Source organism: Erythranthe guttata, chromosome 14, assembly GCF_056151865.1.
Source record: "Erythranthe guttata isolate IM_541 chromosome 14, IM_541, whole genome shotgun sequence".
Lineage (NCBI taxonomy): Eukaryota > Viridiplantae > Streptophyta > Magnoliopsida > Lamiales > Phrymaceae > Erythranthe > Erythranthe guttata.
In genome coordinates this window covers 17,416,111-17,440,398 of record NC_142546.1, presented here as the reverse complement: position 1 = coordinate 17,440,398, position 24,288 = coordinate 17,416,111, and the positions used below count along the sequence as shown (strand labels likewise).

The window sequence follows — 24,288 nt, the reverse complement described above, 5'->3', positions numbered from 1 at the left end:
TGATTTCATTCAATTTGGACCAGTTTAGTAACTCTTTCAGGCAGGTTTTTTTTAATTCCTACTCTTATATCAAAAATTTCATCAAAAAACAAACGCAAACAAGCGATCACGACCAAAATATGATACTAAACCAAGTACCTAACAAGGATGCACGTACCATTTCATACAACTGAAAATCAATTAGCACAACTAATACAAACGTACATCGGTACAGACATTTAAAAAAAACAAGAAAAAAAAAAAAAAAAAACTAAAGAGGGCTGGCTTACCTCTGCAAATTATTATTTGAATTTTTTTCAGATAAAAAAGGTTCAAATCTTACACTTTCGATTGTTACTTCTTCGCTCCGATTACGAAGAACCGCTAAAGCTAATCTCCATTCCTCTTCCACCAATACCCGCAATAAAACATTGAAACCCACAAGATTCCAGCTCGGCAATTACTTTATCAACCACTGTCCCTGATAATACTGATCCAAGAAGTCAAGAAAAATGCAATCTTTTTTCTTTTCTTTTTTCCTTTCAAATAAAATAAAATAATTAAGCCAAAAATATAAAAAAAAACACTATAGAAGCGAAAAAACGAAAAAAAGGATACAAGTTGGCAGAAGGGTCAAAACGCAGCCTCCTCCACCAGCTCCAGTTAGCTTAGTAGATAACTTATATTTCTGCGTAGTTCTAATCACAGTTTCGATTGAAGCATGGCTCACACCCATGCACTGGAGCAAACCCTGACTCATCTCCATCAATTCTCCGAGCTTCTCCTCTTTCTCCGTTATGGCAAGATCATCAGAAACAGGCGACTGAATTATAGCGGCAAATTCGTTGCTTATGGAATCAACGGCGTTGAATACGGAAGACATAGTACTAGAATGCCTCGTTGTTCTTTCAGACACACCAGCTACTAATGCCTTTGTGTTTCTTCCGACTCTCGTGTTGGTTATGAGCATTTTGAGGGGCATGTTTGTCTTTATGCTAGTCAGTTCGCCGGATTTGAATTTTATCATGTTGCCTGCAAACGGACGTCGTTAGATGAATAGCCGTTAAAAAGTGTTCCCCATCTTTATTTAGTTTCTTTCTTGTGATTTAATAACGGCATTTACCAAGATTCTTGATACTCAACATGCATTGGCCATATAGTCTCTCAAATTCTTTCTTGGGTAAATTACGGCCACCCCCTGAGGTATGGTCAAACTACAAAAAACCCCTCATGTTTGGGTAATTACAACCACTCCCCTCAACTATAAATCTTCTTACACATCCACCATTGTGGTGTTAAATTTAGAGGAATCTTCTAGATTATGTTGAAATCTTGGCTCGGATAATTGTTTCAGGGGTGTGGCTGTAATTATCTATACCACAGGGACCTCAAAGTTATTTCAGCATACCTCAGGGGTGTAGGCGTAATTTACCCTTCTTTTATTTTCCTATTGAAATAATGGCATGTCAAAGAAGATATGTTTAACGGAGAAAGCTGACGTACCGTAGGTGCTTACTGTATTGTCAATCCCAGACGGTTTTCCGTGGATTATCTTTTCACCTTCAAAAGCCCATTTATTTACGAGTTCAAGCTCGCTGTCTTCAAACATTTGCCAACCTTGATGGCTAAAATCCAATTTCGTAGAGTCCGACAGAGCAAGGAGTGCAGCAGAGAGCGCAACACACAAAGCAGCAGATGAACCCAATCCAGCGCCCAATGGCAGCTCGGAGTTCACTACAGCTTTAGCTGGCTTAGTACTGATAAGACGAAACTCAATTAGATGCAGAACAATTGTTTCTTAAAATAAATAATAATATATGTTTTATCTAGATACCCGTGAATGGATGTGTACAGCCAAAGAAAAGCTGAAACGCCTGAAGCAAGTCCAGTATTAGCCTCGGGAATATTGAGTACGTCCACTAGGGAAGCAATTGCTTTCGTTATCTCTAACGAACACGATGAAGGAGTCGAAGTATCTTGGCTGCCTAGTTCGGGCAGAACTTCCTTAATTTTTCCAACGGGCCAAGAAAATTCTAAGTCAAGATCCTTTAGGTGGAGTTTTAGAACGTCATCATCATCTAGCAAAACGAGTATTTGGAATTAAGAGAGAAAACGGTGCAGAAATCTATTAGCAATGAATATCAACATAAAGTTTTAAGTATAGCAACAATTGATGAACGGCTATAAATGCTAATTGACCTCTCATTGAGTTTCTATTAACATCTCAATAACATATTTTTTTTTTCTTCTACAAAAGCAATGCCACAGTATGAACAGATTTAAGTGAAATTCTTCATGTTTACAAATTTAACCCACAAATTCATCAACCTCACTTTGCCATACTCGATTAATTAGAAGATAATTAATGTTTGGAGTTTTCAATAATTGCACTTAAATATCATTTCATGTTACACATATAAGAAAAGATTCGGAACCCCATTGCCATCTCTCGTATAATTAGTTAAGAGATGAGCAAAGATTATCCCATGACTTTATCGGGATTAAACTAGCACTCCGATATTATTAGCACTTCCAATTCAAAGCAAAAAATTATCTCCTTACAAAAAAAGGCGGAAATTTCATCCGTAAACAAAATCGAAAAAGCGAAAAACAATTTCAGAGAAACACAAACACGAACTTCGAAATTGTCATGTTGAAAACAATACCACAACGCAACAATGTATTTTCTTGCCGAGCCATTTAGCTACTAAGAAATCCCCTTAGGCCTCATTTAGTTGCAAAGATAAGATTAGCCAAGATAAGATTAAATAATCTAATAAAACCCAATTATATTATTGGACCTTCAATCATCCAATAAAAGACATGCCTACAAGGCAAGATAAGCCATGATAACATAATATTTGCGGGTCGACCCGGCAAGTTATTGGCGATACTAAACATCAAACAAAGTCCTATTATTTAGTTAATCATGACTAATCTCTCCAACCAAACGAGGCCTTAGTATCTTCTCAAATCTCATCGAAAACCGTTATTTGACATAAATTCTTCCAAAAGATATCAACCCTAATCATATATCAATATCAAAATTGAAAACTGTTGCACAAACCTAATGAAGCCAAAACGTATGAGACCCGATTCACAGCATCAATATTTTTCCATTCAATCGCTAAATCCAAATTGAAATACGAAAAATATTGCGAAAACAGGAAAAAAAATTAGAAGGGGGTGGTGTTGATTAAGTACCATCGGGAGTAGGGAAGCGAAGAGAAACGTAGGTGTAGAGATCGATTGCGGCGGCGACGGCGGTGGATCCGTGGACGACGGCGTGTTCGCCGGCGAGGATGATTTTGCCGGGAGCTCTGGCTCTGACCTCCATGGTGGTGCTCTGCTGTAATTCGTTCAGGATGGATCTCTCCGCCCCGATTGGTTGAGGGGTAGTGTGTGTGTGTGTGTGTGTGTGTAATTTGTATAATGTATTTATAATTTATGTGTGTGTGAGTGTGTGAATGGCGGGCTGACTGTGGCGGAGAAATTCATGAGCAGAGGTTTCCAACTTTGAATGATGCCTCCTTTTTGGTTGGTCTGTTGATTTGCTTTTTGTTGGTTTTCTTACTCGCATGATTCTTGCGTGGATGCCACGCGCTGTCTCCAACGTATGCCATTGCCAAAATGTATCAAAATAAAATTTTATCTTTTGAATTTTGTAATTAATTTTTTTTCTTTGCTATTAATCAATTGTGCAAGGCTGTTAATGTTTGAAGTTGCTATCAATTGCCCGCAATAGTGGTTTAGTTGTTGGAGTAATAAGAGTGTAATGTTTAATATTACGAGTTAAAATCTCTTTTATATACATCTTTTTAAATTGAGTTTGTCCATTGCAGTTTATATTTTATATTGAGAAACAACATGTTCTAAAAATAGAGATACAGCAAAATGGGGAGACGTGTAAACATTAGAAGTATAAGATGTATTTACAAATATGTCATCAGGTGTTAGGTAGGGGTGGTAAACGAGCCGAGGCGACTTGTTAGCTCGATAAGTCGGCTTGAAAAAAGCTCGAACTCGGACTCGAGTTTTTCGAGCTCGAGCTTTCTAACGAGTCGAGCTCGAGCCAATTTTTAGTTGTTCGTGAACTTAGGGAGCCAGCTCGCGAGCCTTATTTATTATTATTATTTTTTATATATATATTATTTTTGATTTAAATAATGTATAATAATATAAAATATTATAGAAATAAATAAATATAAAACATAAATATTAAAAAATATATATAATTACAATTTATTGTTTATTTTGTAATTTTTTAAATAATTTTTAATAATATTAAAATAATAATTAAAAAATAAGAAAAATAACAGAATGAGCTCGAGCTCGACAAAATGGATATGAGCTCGATCTCGAGCCAAAAAAGAAGGAACTCGACGAGCTCGAACTCAACAAAATAGTCTTGAACTCGAGCTCGAGCCTGACAAAAAAGGCGAGCTCGACTCGTCCACACCCCTAGTGTTCGACATGTGTCATTAAGTGTCAGATACAAAACGTGTCCGAAACGCGAATACATTAAGAAGTTGAAGTTTTCGTGTTACATAAATGATATTAAACGAGTTTCATTTACCCTAGCGTGGATTCCTTAAAAGTTGTCCACATCTCATCTACTAAATGGCGTTCGATTTTTCTATTTTAAATGTACTCTGCATCGAAAAACTCTTGCCCACTTTGTGAGTTAGGTGGAGGAGAAAAATATTAATTAAATAAATCATTTTTTTATTTTTTATTTATTTTCGTGGACAAGTGCCATGAACACAGTAGACCAAAGTGGGCTGAAGTTTGTTGTTCCTTTTTATTTTTTATTTTGTTTTTCTTATTGAACATTTGAATTCCCTATATTATTTATTTAATTAAAGAAATATTGGCTTTACCGAACTTCTCTCGTGAATTATGGTCGCCAATTCCAAGTATTTTACTGATAAATTCAACAAAAAGCACCTTGTTTATTTTTTTTATCAGTCAAATCAAATTATCGTCAAAAATCCAATTTTTTTTCACATCAATTTGTCAAACTAATTGTCCACTCTAACATAATTTCTCACGAGTAACTGATAGTCCTATCTCTTTTTTCTTTTCTTTATTCGAAAAATAAATTTTATAATACCGTTTTACCTCATCTTGTTATATCATTGTGTTATACTTATGCATGTAATAATAAGTTTTCTAATTACAGGCCCGTTCCTAGGATTTTCGGGACACTTTTGCACATGTAGTTGAAATGGGGCTTCTAGCAAAGGCATCAATCTTTTTTTTTTTTTTTTTAAATAATATAACGGTGGGTAGGTTAAAAATTTAGGGGTCGAGGTTTGGGGACAAAAAAAATAATGTCTAAATTCTAAAATTAAAATATTAGAGGGCAAAAGCTCATATATGCAAAATATCATTGGAAAAGCACATATTTTCCAATATTTTTTATGCCTCTTAGAGCATCTCTAGTACTCACCCAACAACACTCCCTAAATAATGGGGTGTATATGCTACCCCGATCAATTTACCGTCTTCTTAAAAGTGGGACCCACATTTAGCACTCCCTAAAAAAAGTGTTCTAGTACTATATACTTATACTCCCTAAAAATTTTCTATATATTTTAAACAATAATAAAATATTGAGGAATTAAATAGAATATTTGAAGTTCTGAATTTTATATTTCATTACATTAAATTTTGTATAAAATGCCTTATTAATTTAATTAAATATTATATTATCTTAATATTTTTATTACATTGTAAACTGTATTATTTTATTTTATTCGTATCGATATTTATATTAATAAAGTAATTAAAAGCATTCGACAAACATGAAGTTATTAAAAAATATAAGTGTTTTCATCGATAAATCTAAATGTAACATTTCTTTTACTATTAATATTAAAGCCAATGAAATTTAATATTGTAATCCCTGAAAAACGTATAATATAATTAAATAATAAAATAGAATTAAACATTACTTAATTAATATATATATATATATATATAATAAAAAAATAAAATTGAATTAAACATTATTAAACAAAACATAAAAAAAGGACAAAAGTAACACGGTTACACGGCACACACTTCAATGGATGACAATTAAAATAATACATATAGTCCACATTCACCTCCCAAACATGTCTTAACTGATCAGAATAAATTAAGGAGTCCCAACCTACGTAGCATTTTTTAAAAAGGAGACAAATCCACTAAAGCACATGTAAATCCCTATATTTTTTGAAGTCTGACAAAAAAAGTAAATTGGTGCTCCACTATAGATGCTCTTAACCCGACCAAATTGTTGGGCAATCGTTTGAACATACAACTACAAATGTCGTATACATATTTGGGTTAGTACTCAAAACGGACAATCCGTTTTTCTATAAAAAGGGATCCCACTAATGTTGTGACTAGTGTCCAAATATGCGACTTATCATTTTAGGTTATTATTAGTGTAAATAGCACCCAACCTCTTGTAGTTTGCATATTTACAAATATGCCCTTATTTTCTAATTTAAGCACATAATTACTATTAAAAATAAATTACTAAGCAAAATTAAGTATAAAAAAAACTGAAATTATTTTAAACTCAGACGACAAGTATTATTTGAAGAAAGAACGACGATTAAAATAGAAGAATACTTTAAATTTCTATTTACTTTTCAAACCTATGAAAAAATTATTAATATTACTTTTGATTTTAAATTAAAATTTGATTTTAAAAAATATATTTGTGTAAAATTAAAGAATATGCCAAGTTAGATATTTATATGTAAGTTTTATTTTTAAATTAAAATTTTATATCATAATTAAAATGAATTACAATTATAATCAATAATAAAAATTACATAATTCTGAAATAAAATTTATAACTTTTTAGTTTCGAAACGGATATACTACAAGGGCTTAAGTGATAATTAATTAATTACCTTAACTTTATACTATTAGTACTGGCTTAACTTATTATTCAATATAGACACATGTCTTTTAATTGTTGGTAGTAAAGACACATGGCACTCTGTGAATGGAGTCCGAATTAAATTGAATTAATAGGCAATACGTTCAGAATTAACACCCTGTATATTTAGCTACTACAAAAATCATCAATGAGAACTAGGATTAGAGTTTTCAGAACTTCTAAAATAATGAACAAAGAAGGAGAAGAAAAATGATCAAATCTGACTAGACCGGTAAACCTTAATAACTCCAACACATCGAGCTGTAAGATATGCAACAACTTAGTCTCCCTTAGCCACTCTTTGTCCAGAATCACGGGCAATAGCACCAACTAAACCCATCACACAGTCACAGAAACCCAAAAACCCTAAAAGCAAAACGACCTTCAGTGGGGAAACTGCTTTTGGTACAACCAAATAGACGAACATAGTTAAACGATGGAGATAAACGGTCCAGATCAAAGTTCTAGACAGGTGAAGACACAGACTAGCTTAAGTGTGCAATTGGGTCAAAAACATCAGCTGGGCTAATATCAATTGGGCTGCCTCAGGAAGAATTATTAATTAATCCACTCGAACTATTAGTATTACCAAGTCTCCACACGATTATTTACAGCTCACTCAATCATTCGTCGAATAAATTAAATATATTTTAATTTTAACGTACGGAGACTATGAAAGAAATTGATCGACAAAAATAGGAACAATTGTATGAAACAAAGTATTTTATAGGGTAAAATTCATTTTGCACCCCTATACTATGAGAAAGGTATCGTTTACCTCCCTGATGTATGAAAAACATCAAATACCCCCTGCCGTTAACTTTTTTCTTGAATCCGTTAGTCAAATCCTTTGACCAACCGTTATAAAGACCTGTTGATTTTTTTTTGACGAAATTACCCCTAATAATCTCTATATATAGATTGTCTAACTTTAGCCATTTTTTACAAGATTTTCCCACTTATTCGGCCTTTTTTTTTTACTCATTTCAACATTTCCTTTTTTATTCTTTTCAATATTTTTTTTCACTATTCTTGAATTCTTCATTTCCTTTAATTTTTGTTCCCTAAATTTGTCCATTTATAATGTGTGGCAAAAGAGAAACCACCCTTCCGACATACTCTTCACCACCATTTGTGAATCTCCATTTATGATTGATCCTAATAGTAAACAATTGGTCACTCATTATTCCTGCATAAAAAAGAAAAAATCAAATCGATAAAAATAAAGTTTTGCAAATTATGATCGCAATACCCAAAAAAAAGAGTGAAAATCCCTAAAATCTAAAAGAAATCCTAAATCAAAATAAAACTCTAATGAACCGCAATCTAAAAACAATGATTTACAGACTTTGCATAATATTTATTTTTAATCTGAGTTGGAGAAAATATACACTCTGCAAAAGAAAAAAAAACACTACAGGTTCATTAAAAAAAAAAATTCATTTTAAGTCCAAGCCTAAAATGTCATACAGGTTGAGAAATCTGTTACTATGGAAAAACTAAAAAAATCAATAAAGTTGAGAATTCAAATGAGGTATTACGCCTGCTATTTATATAGCAATGCAAAAAATTAGATCTGCTATTTGAAATTAAACATAAACCCCTAAAATCAAACAACACTAAGATCGACAAAATTCTCTACTTTGAACGAATCCTGAAAATTGTCACTAATCCATAAAATACACCTTATTTTTAGTTAAAACCATGCCCTTAATCCTCTAAGTTCATCGTGTTTAAGAACCCCCAAAAAATCAGTTCACCCAAATGTTAATCACGTAATTGGGAAAGAAAAAGAAAAAAACCTAAAACGAAAATCCGTACCATCTTCTAGGGTAAGCGTCCTTCGAATATGCTAATACAATGTTTCTTCAACAAATTTCACAGAAACCTTGAGAATTATTTGAATCTTTCAGGTGTTGTTTTCTTGCAAAATCGAAAAGAGGGAGAAGACCAAGAGAGAGAGAAAGTTGTACAAAGAGTAAATGACGTGAAAAACTTTAGGAATTCTCTAAGGAATTCTCTAAGGCGTGTAAAACAGGGTAAAATTGTAATTGCACACTCAAATTTAACACTGTTAAAAATTTGACCATTGACTGTCAAATGTATGGGGCTATTTGATGTTTCTCATACATCAGGGGGTAAACGATACCTTTCTCATAGTACATGGGTGCAAAATGAATTTCACCCTATTTTATACACAATGGATAATAATATTAAAATTAGGCAAGTGATTAAGTAGTGAGACGCGTCTTTGAAGAAATCAAATGGATAATATTAACATGCATTCATTATTTCGAATTTATAATTAGTCAACTAGAATTATTTAACTGACTAACTAACATTTGTTTCCAAGTAAAGTAGTAAACCATCACGATTCCTAACTTGGCTGATTACTTAGATCACACCCCAAAGACAAGAAGAAAACTAATAATAACATAAAATAAAATAAAAGACGTGCAGATAGGTACTTTACTTACAATATTATTATATTAATATTAATAATAATAATAATAATAATAATAATAATAATAATAATAATAATAATAATAATAATAATAATAATAATAATAATAATAATAATAATAATAATAATAATAAATTAAAAACAAACTACGGTTATTTATCTTTTATTATTATTATTATTATTATTATTATTATTATTATTATTATTATTATTATTATTATTATTATTATTATTATTATCTTACATATAATTTACAATTTATATATATAAAAGTTTCAGGGACGTTTCTTATAACAATGAAAAACTGGAAAAGCGTTTCCAAAGAATATAAATCTAAATTTCATTTTAAATAAATACTCCGAATTGCATAGGCCCTTTTTTTTTTTTTATAAATATTATGTCTCATTTTCACTTCTTGCGGTGTTTTAATGTTTTTTGTAGAGGTTAATTCCATTTTAAAATAAATTTATATTCCTCGAATGTAATTTGTGGAATGATATTAAACATTATACGTTTTTTTTATAGAAATTATGAATATACCCCTTTATTTTTATTTATTTATGCGTTTCCCCATATTCCCGTTTCCAACTTTTTAGAAAACAGAGTTTCTAGCTCCATATCCGCATTCCTGTTTCAGCCTGTCGATCCTTCTGTTGTTCAGACAGTCCCTCGTGCGAAGAAGGCTCCAATTGTCTCTGTCTCTATTCCGCCGCCAGTTGATGTGGTCACCAAGGATGAGCTCACTCGTTTTCAGGAGTCTATCCAGGCTCAGCTAGCTCAAGGGTTTGCATCTATTCAGGATCAGCTGCTTAGGACTTTGGCACATTCTGGTCAGAAAGGGGGAGTAGCAACAACTCCAACTCCTGCAGCTTCCACCAAGACCAAAGATAAAGGCAAAAAGCAGGCATCCCTCCTTACTCCTCAAAAACCCAGCTCTCGTGATGATGATGATTTGTTCTCTGGCTTTAGTTACTAAAGCAGAGATTTATGTTTTTGCATTTTTATGTCTTTTATCTTAAAACTATCTACTATTACTTTTGGTCTGTAATAGCTAGTATTGCTTTCTTTTTTTCTGCATCTTAGACTCTATTTGTTATCTCTTTATCTGCATTGATAACTATTTTTGAGTTAATATTGGAGTGATTCTATATCTCTCTCTTATTCGTCTCACTGCAGGAAATACTTAAGTAGCACTGCTATTGTGCTAACAGTATGTCATGTTATGTGCTAACAGTCTGTGATGCAGGGGGAGTGCTAACAGTCTGTGATGCAGGGGGAGTCTTTTCTCTTTTCGTCTTATCTGCAGGGGGAGTTCTTGTTAAACATGGGTTCTGACCAAATCTATGCCAAATGGGGAGATTGTTGGCGCCAGATTTCCACCAAGGAAGAAATCCGCCTCACTTGGGAAGTAAAGATTGGCTAAAGATTTGTTCCCATGTTTATTTTGGAAATTTAGAGTCCTACCTTTGTAATACTTAAGGACTTAGATTTATTTCCTTGTACTTTACTCTTGTTAAGAATCTTTTATAGTTATCTAGATTAGAACTAGATATTGACTAGGATTCTGTTTCCTAGTTATTCGGTTCCTTTGGAAGACAGGTCTTTGGAGGCCGATCTCACGCCTATATAAGGCTCCTCACCTCACAAAGACTGCGACACTTTTTGTTGGGAGAAAAATCACTCCATTGCTTTGAAGAATCGCTGAAACGTTCTGTTGAACAGAACTGTGCCATCGTTGGATGTGTCAACATATACAGATTGGCTGTATAGATCTCTCGAGAGATCAACCGCGTCACTGAAGGGAGTGTTCAGGCCAGAAAGGAGTTCTAGGCACGCGGTGTGGAGCTGCTGTTGGAAGAAACACGAAGTTCGAGTTGTGTGCAAGAACGGCGTATTACATAAAGAGGGAGTCTTTAGTGTTTTTATTAAGTCCTATTAATGTACACTATAAATCTGAACTAGTGAAATCGTGTTTGCAGGTCCACGTGGATGTAGGGCACAATTGTGTCTGAACCACATTAATTCTTGTGTTCTGTTTATTTACTTTAAGTAGAGTATAACTGTGCCAACACAAGATTTACAGTTGTAACTGAATACTGTTTCCACAACTTAACTGTTACAACTTAGATCAACTGATTTCTATAGGCATATAAATCAACATGTTCAATTTTAAGTACTTTACATAATCATAATTTGGGATATTGCTTTATATGATTTAAGGGTTAATTTCAAAAAGGCTCATGACAAGGGTACTTAATTAAAAAAGGGACATCTAACATTTAAATATTTTCATTTCATTCAAACTTATTTGCAAATAAGGAAAACCCTTTTATATATACCAAAATTACTCTCAATTCCTTGTAACTCAATTCAACTTCAATTTCATGATTTACACTCCAATTTAGCCAAATTTCACCAATTTATTAATTTTGACCCCAATTTTAATCCGCCACCACCAGAGACCGCCGGTCAGCCGCCGTTGACTTTTTTTAATATCTTTTTCTGGTAGGTCAACTGCCGTTGACTGCTGAATCTCCGGCGTTGATTTTTTTTTTTAAAAATATTTTTTAAATTTGTTTTTTCTTAAAAAAATATTTTACTTAATATTATTGTCTTGGCTGCTAAATTACTGTCTTCAGCTGTTATTTAACTGTCGGAGACAGTAATTTAACTACCAATTGACTTTTTAAAAAAAAAATTAATTAATATTACTGTCTTGGCTGCTAAATTACTGTCTCCAGCATTTATTTAACTGTTGGAGACAGTAATTTACCTGTTAATTGACTTTTTTTTTTGAAATTCGGTTTTTCTCTTAAAAAAATTGTTTTAATTAATATTACTGTCTTGACTGCTAAATAACTGTCTCTAACAGTAATTTACCTGTCAGAGAGATTAATATTACTGTATTAATTAATTTTATCGTCTTGGCATTCATTTTTGCTATCTTCGACTGTAATATTACTGTCACTGACCGTAATATTACTGTCTCATGCAAAAATATTACTATTTGGGAAAGTAATATTAGTAAAATTATTGTTCGAAAAAATAATATTCATAGTATTACTGTCCCAAACAGTAATATTACTGTCTGAGACAGTAATTTAGGAGCCAAGAGAGTAATATTAATTAAAATATTATTTTCTAAGAAAACACAAAATTTCAAAAAAAAATAAAAGTCAACGGTGGAGACCGGCGGCGGTCAACGGTGGTTGACCGGCTGGAAACAAATTTCTGGAAAAAAAAAGGTCAACACCGGAAAAAAAAATTCAGAAAAAAAATTATTTTCTGAAAAAATAAATATTTTTTCAAAAAATTATTAAAATGAGGGTTAATGTTATATATTTGTTTAAATCCGGGGTCAACGTGTAATATTAAGGAAGTTAGAGTATAATGAATGAAATTGATAAAAAATATATTATTGAAGGTATTTTAGACTAAAGACGTTGGGATGAGTTTATTTAAAAGACTATTTTTTTTTATGAACCAATATACATTTAAGTTTCTAGTCATGTCTCTTTTTGTCATTTGCCCTTAATGTAACTATTTCAATCATTGTTATATATGTATTTATGTTATGCTAAAACCTAAAAACAATTGAGGACGCTTCATACTTCTAGTCCACCTGAAAATACTGGCGACCACTAATTATAAATATAATAATTTTTATAATTAAATTATTTAAAAATTGATGTCTGGCAGTAATAAGAGCATTTCAACGGTAAATATCAAAATTGAATTATCAAATATTCATTTGATATTTGAGATAATATTTTAATATTGATTAAAATTCATCTTTTCCTATCATAGTTATCAAATTAATTATTAATTGAGAGTTTATGAGTGATTTTATTTATAATTGTCACATGTCAATTTGTGATTGAATATTTACATACTTACATTTTATATAACTCAATTTCCAGCAAGTATATTTAAATGCCAAGAGGTGAATTATCAAAATATAACCCTCATTTGATAACCCATTGGAGTTAAAAAAAATTCTATTTTTTTGTATGTAATGGTGATGAGTGGTTTGAATATCATATTTCATAACGCCATTGGAGTTGCTCTTAGGGAATATATAATTTCCTCAAAGCACAAAATATCATTTGGCTTGCTTTTTATTTTAATCGAAACCAATAGATGAAAGGACAACTATGTAGCACTCACACGGAACGGACGACAAGGAAATACTGCTTATTCCAAAAATGGGGATACAGGAGATTGAGGGAAATATGTAAATATTAAAGTTATAGGGATATATTTATATATGCTATATAAATATATATAAGTTTTTATTTATATAACTTTTTTTTATGATACAGACATATATTCAAAATAAATTTCACTATCAACTATCAATTTACAATTGATCATTAAATTGTGTAAATTATTTGAAATTACTTTTCAAACAGATTCCTAACTTTTTAGAAATTCCAAAATGACCCATAAAGTGTCCGGCATGTGTCCTCAAATGTCCGACGCAAAATGATTCGAAATACAAAAACCTTAAGAAGTTGAAGTTTTCGTGGCACATAGAACAACAGTGATTGGCGAGTTTACTTTGTTAAAAGAATTCTCTTGTTTTTAGTTTTTGAAAGAATTATTGATTAGTAATATAAGTGGCAAACTGTTTATATTCTTTATTTAGTACATTTAACACAACAACCATGAACGAAGATATAGTAAACTCTATTTTATAGATCGAGATTGTAACAGCTCGAGTGGGGTCTAATGACCCACTAAACCGTGAAAATACATATTATAAATAAATAAATAATGCGTACATATTAAGAAAAAGGATATACATTTATTCGAAATCGAATTATTCAAATACAGGTATTTGAATAATTCGATTTGTAATGAATAAATTAAACGTGCATCAACTATATAGGTGAACTAAATAAACTTTCATTGTACTGTAGTTATTTGTAAACCACAAGATTGCATATCACATCAAATTCGTATGTCATGACTCAATCGAATTTAATCAATCTTTTCTCGTTAAGGTGGAGAACTAAACAAGGAATTATTTTTCTCCATCATCAATCAATCAATCACCATTTGCCACTTATGATTGTATTTCATCGTCAAATTTTATCATTTAATATTAATATCTCCAATACGTCCCATCAAATACAAATGAATTATATTTGAAGCATTGCACTTTTTTTTTTGTTAACAGAAGCATAGTATTAGGCTACATTAGCCAAGACCAGGGGAAGAGTAGTCCCTTCCAAATATTCGGTACAATCAAGCTTCACTATAGCATGGGCAAGACAATTACCCGAATGTTTCACAAAATGAAAGAAACAAGAATGAAAACATTTAGCTATGTTAATCCCATCTTCAATAAGAGCTCCAAAAGACGCGTATTTCGCTTCTCCTCGGTAGAAAGCTTGGATAGTTGGAAGACAATCTCTTTCGAAAATGACATCACCCCAAATATTTGAAATATTTTTAATATTTGAAATGGGTGGCAGTGAGATTCGGACTCAGTATATTTCATTTGATTTACCTCTGATTCCATGTTGAATGACCACTTCTACTATAAGTTTAAGTTGTTAGTCAAATGTATCATTTAATACTATTGGACGGTAAATATGTATCAGAACACGAAGCATGAATTAGAACGATAATAATGAGATATTGATGCAAATTCTTCCCTTCTGAATCAGAGGTGGACAATATGTTATTTCCTAGGCTTTTGAGATCCTACGCCTGGTGAAATACACCATGTGGTTTTAAGCCGTAGAGCAATATAAGTAATTAATCACTAAGCACAATACACATGGGTGTATGTTATCATGTGTAGATCTACGATTTAAAACCACATGATGTATTACACCAGGTTTAGGTTGTACAAAGCCTTATTTCCTATACAACAAAAAGTATTTATTGTGACACTTATTTGGGATACTATTCATTAAATGTCTCATAAAAAAATTGTTACAACACTTTTATGATGCATCCCATAAAATCAAATTTTGCAGGGACACTAAGAATAAAATATATTCACACAATTTTCTCTACTTTTTAGTTTTCTTTTCTTTATTATTTGTTTTGTTTTATTTATTTTTTGTATATTAAATGAAATTGGATAAAAAAAATTATTTAAAAAAAAAGGTAACTTAAATGCAAATAATTTAATAAAATCAAACACTTCATAATCTGGTTTTATGGGCTAGCTGCTGCCGGCTGAATAAATATATAGACTCGGATTTACAAATGGAAGGATTAAATTGAAATTCTTGACCTCCACAAACAATTTAATGTACGATGATGATGATGATGACGACAATGATTGCGTCATCTTCTCTTCCTCTCTCTCTCTCTACTCTCCCCCCTCCATGTATTTGACTTGACTAAGTCGACAGGTACAACTCTTTAATTCTCTTTTTTTTTTTTTTTTTTTTGCCATTTCCTTGCATTATCTTCATTTACATATAATATATATGTAAAAGAGATATTCTCTGTCTTTTTGTTTGGATTCATTTAGTCCGTATAGTAATTAATGATGATGTGTTTTAAGGAATCGGTATTTGGGAGTTGTTTGATTCTAATAGCGTTTGCGTGTTGGTTTAATGCGAAGAGCGGCGAAGCATTTGGGACGACTTTCGGATTCGATATCCACCACAGATATTCCGACACCGTTAAGGAATTCTTGAACCTGGATGGGTTACCGGAGAAGGGTACGGTTGACTACTACACTGCCATGGCCCACCGCGATCACTTCTTGAAGGGCCGCCGCCTTGCCACCACCACCACCAACCCACCCATCACTTTCTTTGGTGGCAACGAAACTTTGCAGATACCCTCTCTCGGATTGTAAGTTTGTTCATTATCTTTACTAGTTGTTTTAATCTTGAGTATTAAAGAGAGATCAACCTATGTTCCACCATGGTCAACCGACCTACTTTCGACTCATTTTTTATGGCATGACCAATAATCAATAATTAACCGGCCATATAGTCGCCCGATAATTTTAACGAACCCAATGTATCGGTTGGTGGTTTTTAGTTTTACTCAAAAGTCGGTTGGCTGATTATTACCGATCAACCGACTTTTTTAATAACAGAAATTTATTAAAAATATTTAATTGTAATTACTTCAACAAAATTATGACAATAAATTTTAGGAAATAAGCAAAAACTAAAAGTTCAAATAATATATAAAGGAAATCAAAACTAAAAAAATCAAAACACAAATTTATAGACCTTTAAGTGCTCATTTTTATTTTATAATTCCTATTTCATGTTCTTTTACTTATATAATTAGATGGCGATAATACGAAGCAACTAACCCATTTTTTAGCAACTAACCCATTTTTTAGCCGGCAAAGTCGGTTACCAACTATTATCCGACTCACACTGGTCGAACCGATAATGATTTTCAGTATTTAGTAAAGTCGGTTGGTCAGGTCAAGTATGTAACTGGTCGATAATTATAACCAACCCGACTCTTGCTCAGCCCTAATTCTGACTTCAAAATACAAGCATGGAGTGTAAATTTGATGATTCAATGAATATTGTATGTTTGTTTGATTATTGGACAAATCTGCGATATAACCCTGTCCCGATTACTATAGAGTATGATAAGGGTAAATTACAACCACCCTCTGAGGTATGGTTAATTTACAAAAAAATTCCTCTTGTTTGGATAATTATATCTACGCCCCTCAACTATAATTTTTTCTTACACCTCCACCCTTATTGTGTCAAATTCAACATAATCATCTAGATTTCGTGGAATGTGCTCTAGTTTGTACTCGTTTTGTGTAAAAATACAGTTTCTGATGCACCAATCTGGTATATACAAACTAAAAAACACATATTATGATCATCTTGCTTCAAAATGTGGAGTTCGAATGGGATAAAACGGGTACAAAAGTGATAATATTCCATATAATCTCGAAAATTCCACTAATTTGAAACCGTAAAGGTGGACGTGTAAGAAGATTATAGTTGAGAGGGGTGGTTGTAATTACTCAAACAAGAGAGAGTTTTCGTAATTTGACCATACCTCAGGGGTGGTTGTAATTTACCCTAGTGATAATAAGTGTAATCGAATAGCTTTTGCAACATTCATACTTACACACGATAAGAGAGTAAAAGCAAGTACACACGTGTAATCTCCAATAGCGAAACACTCTCATCTCTCTTCTCCCGAATGATAAATAAACTTGCAAGAATCCTCCAAAGAAATTATTTATATAGCACACTTGATCCATTATTCATTTGAGTGTTGACCTAACATAAAAAGACACAAATGTCCCAGGGGTTTTGCAATTAATATATTCTTATATTTTATAAATATTTTAACTATTTTAGTTTTATTATGTCTTAATTCAAAAAGTACAATATGGTCTTTTAATTCTATTTTTATTATCAAATAATTTATATATATATTTTAAATTATTCTTAGTTTCCTACAAGAAAATTTAAATTCCATTATTATGTATTTCTTTATTTTGTATTTAAAAAAAATCTATTCTTAATCTAATTACCAAATTTTTAATAATATTTTGTTTTAATTATTTACTAATTTTTTTAATAATATTTTAATTTCTAAACAATCAAATTAAAAAGAAAATATATATAATATAATATATATACATATTACAAAAAAAAAGTTGATAAACAAAAGTCTTGCATCAAGCTCCACCACCACCATTAATTTCATTTTATCCAGATCCCAAAAATAAAAAGAAGGGGGAAATATTTGAGCTTCAAGCTCGTTTTGATTCAACAGAACCCAGGAACAACCCCAAAAAAATTCCATATTAATACATTTTGAGATTGAAGGTGGGAATCGATGGGGATTAGGGTTCGCCCAAGAATTTATGAGAAATTAATCAAATTACATATAAATACATTTTGAGGGACAATTTCATCATTTCATATCTAAAAACCAGTTACCAGTCGCACATCCAATGAGTGAGCCACACGAAAGTCAACCAAGCGGGTTTCCGCCTTTTACTAAATTTCACAGGGTTTTTTTTACTAATTTATTTATCACAAAGGGGTTTTCGCTATTTGGAGATTACACATGCAATGGTACTTTTTGCAGTTTACTCCACAATTAGACACCATATATACTATGCCTCTCTTGCTTATTTGCAGCTTGCACTATTCAGTTGTTACCGTGGGTACCCCTCCTGTGGAATATCTTGTGGCACTCGACACCGGCAGTGACCTATTCTGGTTACCATGCGACTGTACTAACTGCGCACGTAGCTTCAACGTTACCCGGGGAAAGGTATTAAGTTTAAATAGTAATAATTCTTCTACAATATTATCGATCTCTTATCTATATCATTCTTAATTGAATTTCAATGCAACAGTCGGTGAAGCTAAACATATACAGTCCTAGTACATCGACAACTAGTGCGCCAGTTCCATGCAATAGCACTATTTGTGTACGACCACAAAGAAGATGCTCTATTCGGCTAAATGCTTGTGCTTACCAAGAAGTGTACCTCTCCGCCAACACCTCAACCACTGGAATATTAGTCGATGATGTTTTGCATTTGGGTACAGATACCGATCCACAAGACCCTGTCGATGCTCCTATTACATTAGGGTGAGGGTGCTTTCTTTTTCCACACCGGAACTTTTTCGACAATTAGAGTAAATATAGGGGTGCTAAATGCAATAAACCCTTGCTTGATTTTTTTTTTTTTTCGGGTTTCAGATGTGGAATAATTCAAACGGGTGATTTTTTGGAAGGTGCTGCCATAAATGGTCTATTTGGACTTGGTATGGACAATATATCTGTGCCTAGCATTTTAGCTAGCAAAGGTTTTACGTCTAATTCGTTCTCCATGTGTTTTGATCCCGAGGGAGTTGGAAGAATTGAATTTGGAGATAAAGGGAGTGCAGACCAACAAGTAACTCCGTTTAATCTTCGACAATCATAGTAAGCGTCAAAGCTAGTGTGTATATATATATATATATATATATATATATATATATATATATATATATATATATATATATATATATATATATATATATATATATATATATATATATATATATATATATATATATATATATATATATATATATATATATATATATATATATATATATGTATGTACAAACTCCGTAACCTTTTTTGTTTTCATTTTTCATTAATTTTTTACGATTTGTTTTGGCAGTCCAACTTATAATGTCACTGTGAAGCAAATTGCTGTGGAGAAAAATGTGACGGATATAGAGTTCTCAGCAATCTTCGACACCGGCACGTCATTTGCGTACTTGAATGATCCAGCTTACTCGGTTATCGCACAAGGCGTAAGTTAGTTACATAATGTTGTTGTATTGCAAGTTTGTCGTGTAAAAGTCTTGATTCTAATTAACTTTCTTTCTTTTGCAGTTCAATGCTCAAATAACCGAGCCACGTTATGTACCTCCGAGGAAGATTATTTTCGACTATTGCTATACACTCAGGTATGTTTAATTTGGCAACAAATTAAACATTTATTTATTTATTTATTTAAGATTGTATTATTTGTCATGAATTATTGTTTGTCTCATGGTTTATATATATAATTATCTGCAGTGCAACTCAAAAAAGTTACATCATTCCAGATTTGACATTTACGATGAACGGTGGAGGCAAATTTTATGTTACCGCAACAACAATCGTGTTCCGAATAGAGGTCAGAAATTTTTGCATGAATAATGCATGAGAGAATTCCATCTGAAAAATAAAGAAAAATCAAATGCTAACATTTGTTTATTGATATGTAGGGGGGATTGGTATATTGTCTTGCTATCGTCAAAAGCGAGGATATTAACATCATCGGACGTGAGTATTTGAATTATATATCAATTAGTTGCAATTTGCGATTTGCTACATTTTTTTACATGGATTTTCTATATTAGTAAAAGCTTGATTATTTCTTGACAGAAAATTTTATGACGGGGTACCGCCTGGTCTTTGATCGCGAGGAGATGGTTTTGGGTTGGAAAGAAGCTAACTGTGAGTTGGTTTCGATCTCTTTAATTTTATTTTTTAGTTTTGAGTGAATTGTATTTACTACCTCCGTGAAATCCGCAACTGCACGAAATCCGCAACTGCACGATTCATTATATAGTGGGGTGTTTGCTATTTATTTTATGACAGGGGGAATCGTGCAGTTGCAAATTTCACAGGGATAGTAAATGCAATTCACTCTTTAATTTTTATTAATGGAAAGTCAATTTGAAGTTGCACAAAACTCTTTAATCAATCTCAGGCTATGATTCGATCCCGTCCAATACCTTGCCTGTATTTGATCCGGTCGGAAATAGAACTCGTATCTCGGTTTCACCTCCACCATCACCACCATCCGAAACTGCGAAGCCATTTCCAGGAAGTGGTGCCGCCCGTTCGAGCTCCATGACTAGCGGACTTGTGGCGGTGGTACTTGCCTTTTTCTTCCACCACTTCATCATTCTTTCTTGATCATGAGATTCTTATGTTATATACCTCAGAAAACTTGGAATGTTGTGTCAATTCTTTTACGTGAGATGACCTATTTATGTACATACACATGGTGATTTAAAATTAAATTATTTATTTATGTTAATATATACTAGCATTTTTTCTCGTGAGATGCACGGGATAGTATTTCAAATAAAATTGATAATTAGTTTAATACATGATAATAACAATTAGGATTAAATACACTTTGCATCGGTGAAGTATAACATATGTAACACTTACCCCCTCAACATCAATTATTCTATATTTTAAAATTTAATACATAATAAACATAACATTCTAATATTTATTGGATCACATAAAAATAAAAGTAACTAAAATTAAATTATTAGAAAATAATTAGAAAGTAATATATATTGTATAATAATGAATGAAAAATATATTTTAAGAAATTAATGAACCAATAAATATAAATATAGGAAGAATAGAATAGGAGAAAGAGAGAAATAATAATACGTAATATAATAGAAACCCCCATTATGTTATGGGTTGATTACATGGAATATATATAGAGAAATATTGCAAGATAATAGAGTTTGACTAGGTAACTAAATTCTAACTAATCTAGGTAACCGAATCATAATAGAATCCTAATATCCTATAATATCTAATAATATAATATACTCTAATATGCTCCCGCAGTCGAAACGTGACGAACGTGAAGACTGGACAACCCCTTGCTAACACGCTCCCGCAGTCGGAACGAATAAACTTCAAACGTGAAGACTGGACAAAAAACCCCCGAAATCGAAGAAGAAGATGTCGGATAATAAGAAGAACTGATAAAGATAGAGATGATGTACCACCGGGGAGGGAGAAAATACGGGTGGTGTTTATGGAAGAAAAGAAAAAAATAGAAAAAGAAAAATATTAGAGTACCACCACCGGGGGAGGGAGAAAATTGGGTGCGCCGCCATGGAGAAGAAAGGCGACTAGTTTAAAAAACTTGGTGCTCTGATACCAGATAGGAAGAATATAATAGGAGAAGGAGAGAAATAATAATACGTAATAGAAACCCCCATTATGTTATGGGTTGATTACATGGAATATATATAGAGAAATATTGCAAGATAATAGAGTTCGACTAGATAACTAAATTCTAACTAATCTAGGTAACCGAATCATAATAGAATCCTAATATCCTATAATATCTAATAATATAATATACTCTAATAATAAATACTTAAAATTACTATTAATTATGTATTGATTTCTTAAAATTTATCGATATGAATATATTCGATTAATTGGTCCTACAACAATTAGATGTTATTTATTAAACTAGTAACTCACCCGTGCGATGCACGGGGATGAATTAAAAACATCAAAATGACTTAATGTATAAAACCAACGAAAAAAATATGTCGAGAATGTTAAGAATACAATCGAACAAAAAAATAAAAATTCGTATCTTAATCAATCAATAAAAAAACTGCATAAAAAAGAAATTGACAACGTTCTAAAAACCATTCACGTTGAAATGTAGCAAATAACTCCCATACTGAAATCAAAGCAATGCACCGGTCTTGCACATGAATCTGAATGTTGTTATAGGAGACAACGAAACTACAATCAGATATATGATAAGAGGACAAATAACTCGTTATTTTTCATCATTTTCAATATATAAGTTGAAGACATTACGTAGATAAAGAATACTGATATATATATATATATATATATATATATATATATATATATATATATATATATATATATATATATATATATATATATATATATATGTGTGTGTGTGTGTGTGTGTGTGTGTGTGTGTGTGTGTGAGCGTATTGAGAAAAAACAACGTTAAACATAAAGAAAACCGATATATATGTTTGCCAATGTGTACCTTTATGTTCTTTCGAATACTTCTTTGTACACAACGTTGCTAGTAACACTGAACAACTCACCGAATTCGCCCTTGATTAAAATCTTTATTCCATATCTACTCTCCACTCGACGCAACGCTACGTACAATTGACCGTGACTGAAAACAGGCATTGGAAGGTACAATCCAACGTGCGAGAGAGTTTTGCTTTGACTTTTGTTGATTGTCATGGAAAATGATATAATCACCGGATATTATAGTCTTTAAAATTTAACTGGTAATGTGGAATTCGAAGGCATCAAAGTCATCCGAGGAATAAATACCATGTCGCCAACATTCTTACCGGACAATACCTTGCAAGTAATTACATGCATGCCCAGTCTTTCAACTTGGAGACGAGTTCTATTGCACAAACCTCTTGCTTGATCGATATTCCTAATGAGCATGACATGAACGCCTTTCTTTAGTTTCAGCTCATGCGAGAGCAGACCGGAGCACAATATTGTATTGAGAAACTTGGTGAAATAAATTTCTGCATTAATCTCAGAACCTGCTTCGTCCACACAGAGACTATCAGAGCTCAGGTAAACATTTTCATCTTCTTCAATTAGTGACGACAGATAATCGTTTACACATATAACACTCTCATTTGTAGGCCCCAGAATGGCCCAACCCTGAAAGAAATCAGGCTTGACAATGTTATTTAATAAACCCGGATACACGAACTGCAGTAGCTCTGAAAAAAGCATCCTCCGAATCTCGAATCAGCATGTCCTCAGGAATTTCAATCGAGGCTTCACCATCGTTGTAGTCTCCAGCTTCTCCGTTTTCAATTCTCAGAATCCATTCGGAAAATTCCCTTATTTCATCTTCATTAGATGAAGATGCATCCGACTGAAGCCTCATGTTCTTGTGCAACCTCATGACACGACATTCTCTCTACAATTGTGATGAATTGATCGTAGCATATACGATGTCTTGCCTCGATGCTTTAAATCGTCTACGTCGAAATGCCACAACCAACTCCAAAACTGCAATTAAAGCAATGCACCACTCTTGCACATTGATCTGAATGTTGGTACAATAGAACATGAAGCCACAGTCAAATCTACCGTTATAGGATGAATAACTTGTTATTCTTAATAATTTTCAATGTATAAGTTCAAACACTACTTAAATAAAAATAAATAAATAAACAATAAACGAAGAATGTCTGCATAGAATTACCTTGCAAAACAAACATACTCGATTATCGTTTGCAAAATTCTACTCGTTGCAATTAAAACTCGACATACCTAAAGTGTATATAAAGTATTGTGACGTATAATTGTCAATGTCACTTCTAATAATTGATACTAATATTGATATTGATATTAAAACTAATATTAATATACTAATACTAATACTAACATTGATACTACTATTTAAACTAATATTGTTATACATACTAATACTAACACGAACACGAAGACTAACACTAACACTAACACTAACACTAACACTAACACTAATACTAATACTAATACTAATACTAATACTAATACTAATACTAATACTAACTAATAGTAATACTAATTCTAATGTTAA

General features: G+C 32.2%; 3 protein-coding genes across 3 annotated transcripts; 1 reads left to right on the top strand and 2 right to left on the bottom strand.

Moving 5' to 3' along the window:
* Positions 1 to 159: 159 nt before the first annotated feature.
* Positions 160 to 22,660, bottom strand: MK (mevalonate kinase). The gene is made up of 6 exons (XM_088814602.1): positions 22,617 to 22,660; positions 3,184 to 3,377; positions 1,814 to 2,057; positions 1,483 to 1,736; positions 598 to 1,011; positions 160 to 469 (listed from the first exon to the last, which is right to left on the bottom strand). Exons 2-6 carry the CDS (start codon positions 3,314 to 3,316, stop codon positions 351 to 353), a joined length of 1,164 nt encoding a protein of 387 aa, XP_088670728.1. The 5' UTR covers positions 3,317 to 3,377; positions 22,617 to 22,660; the 3' UTR covers positions 160 to 350.
* LOC105960763 (aspartyl protease family protein 1) lies at positions 15,845 to 21,027 on the top strand. The gene is made up of 10 exons (XM_088814601.1): positions 15,845 to 16,208; positions 18,503 to 18,638; positions 18,724 to 18,962; positions 19,074 to 19,298; positions 19,543 to 19,678; positions 19,761 to 19,834; positions 19,947 to 20,046; positions 20,138 to 20,195; positions 20,298 to 20,369; positions 20,626 to 21,027. The coding sequence occupies exons 1-10, from the start codon at positions 15,895 to 15,897 to the stop codon at positions 20,832 to 20,834; spliced, it is 1,563 nt and encodes a 520-aa protein (XP_088670727.1). The 5' UTR covers positions 15,845 to 15,894; the 3' UTR covers positions 20,835 to 21,027.
* Positions 22,381 to 23,607, bottom strand: LOC148765330 (uncharacterized). The gene is made up of 3 exons (XM_088812754.1): positions 23,422 to 23,607; positions 23,117 to 23,375; positions 22,381 to 22,439 (listed from the first exon to the last, which is right to left on the bottom strand). The coding sequence occupies exons 1-3, from the start codon at positions 23,605 to 23,607 to the stop codon at positions 22,381 to 22,383; spliced, it is 504 nt and encodes a 167-aa protein (XP_088668880.1).
* Positions 23,608 to 24,288: the final 681 nt, after the last annotated feature.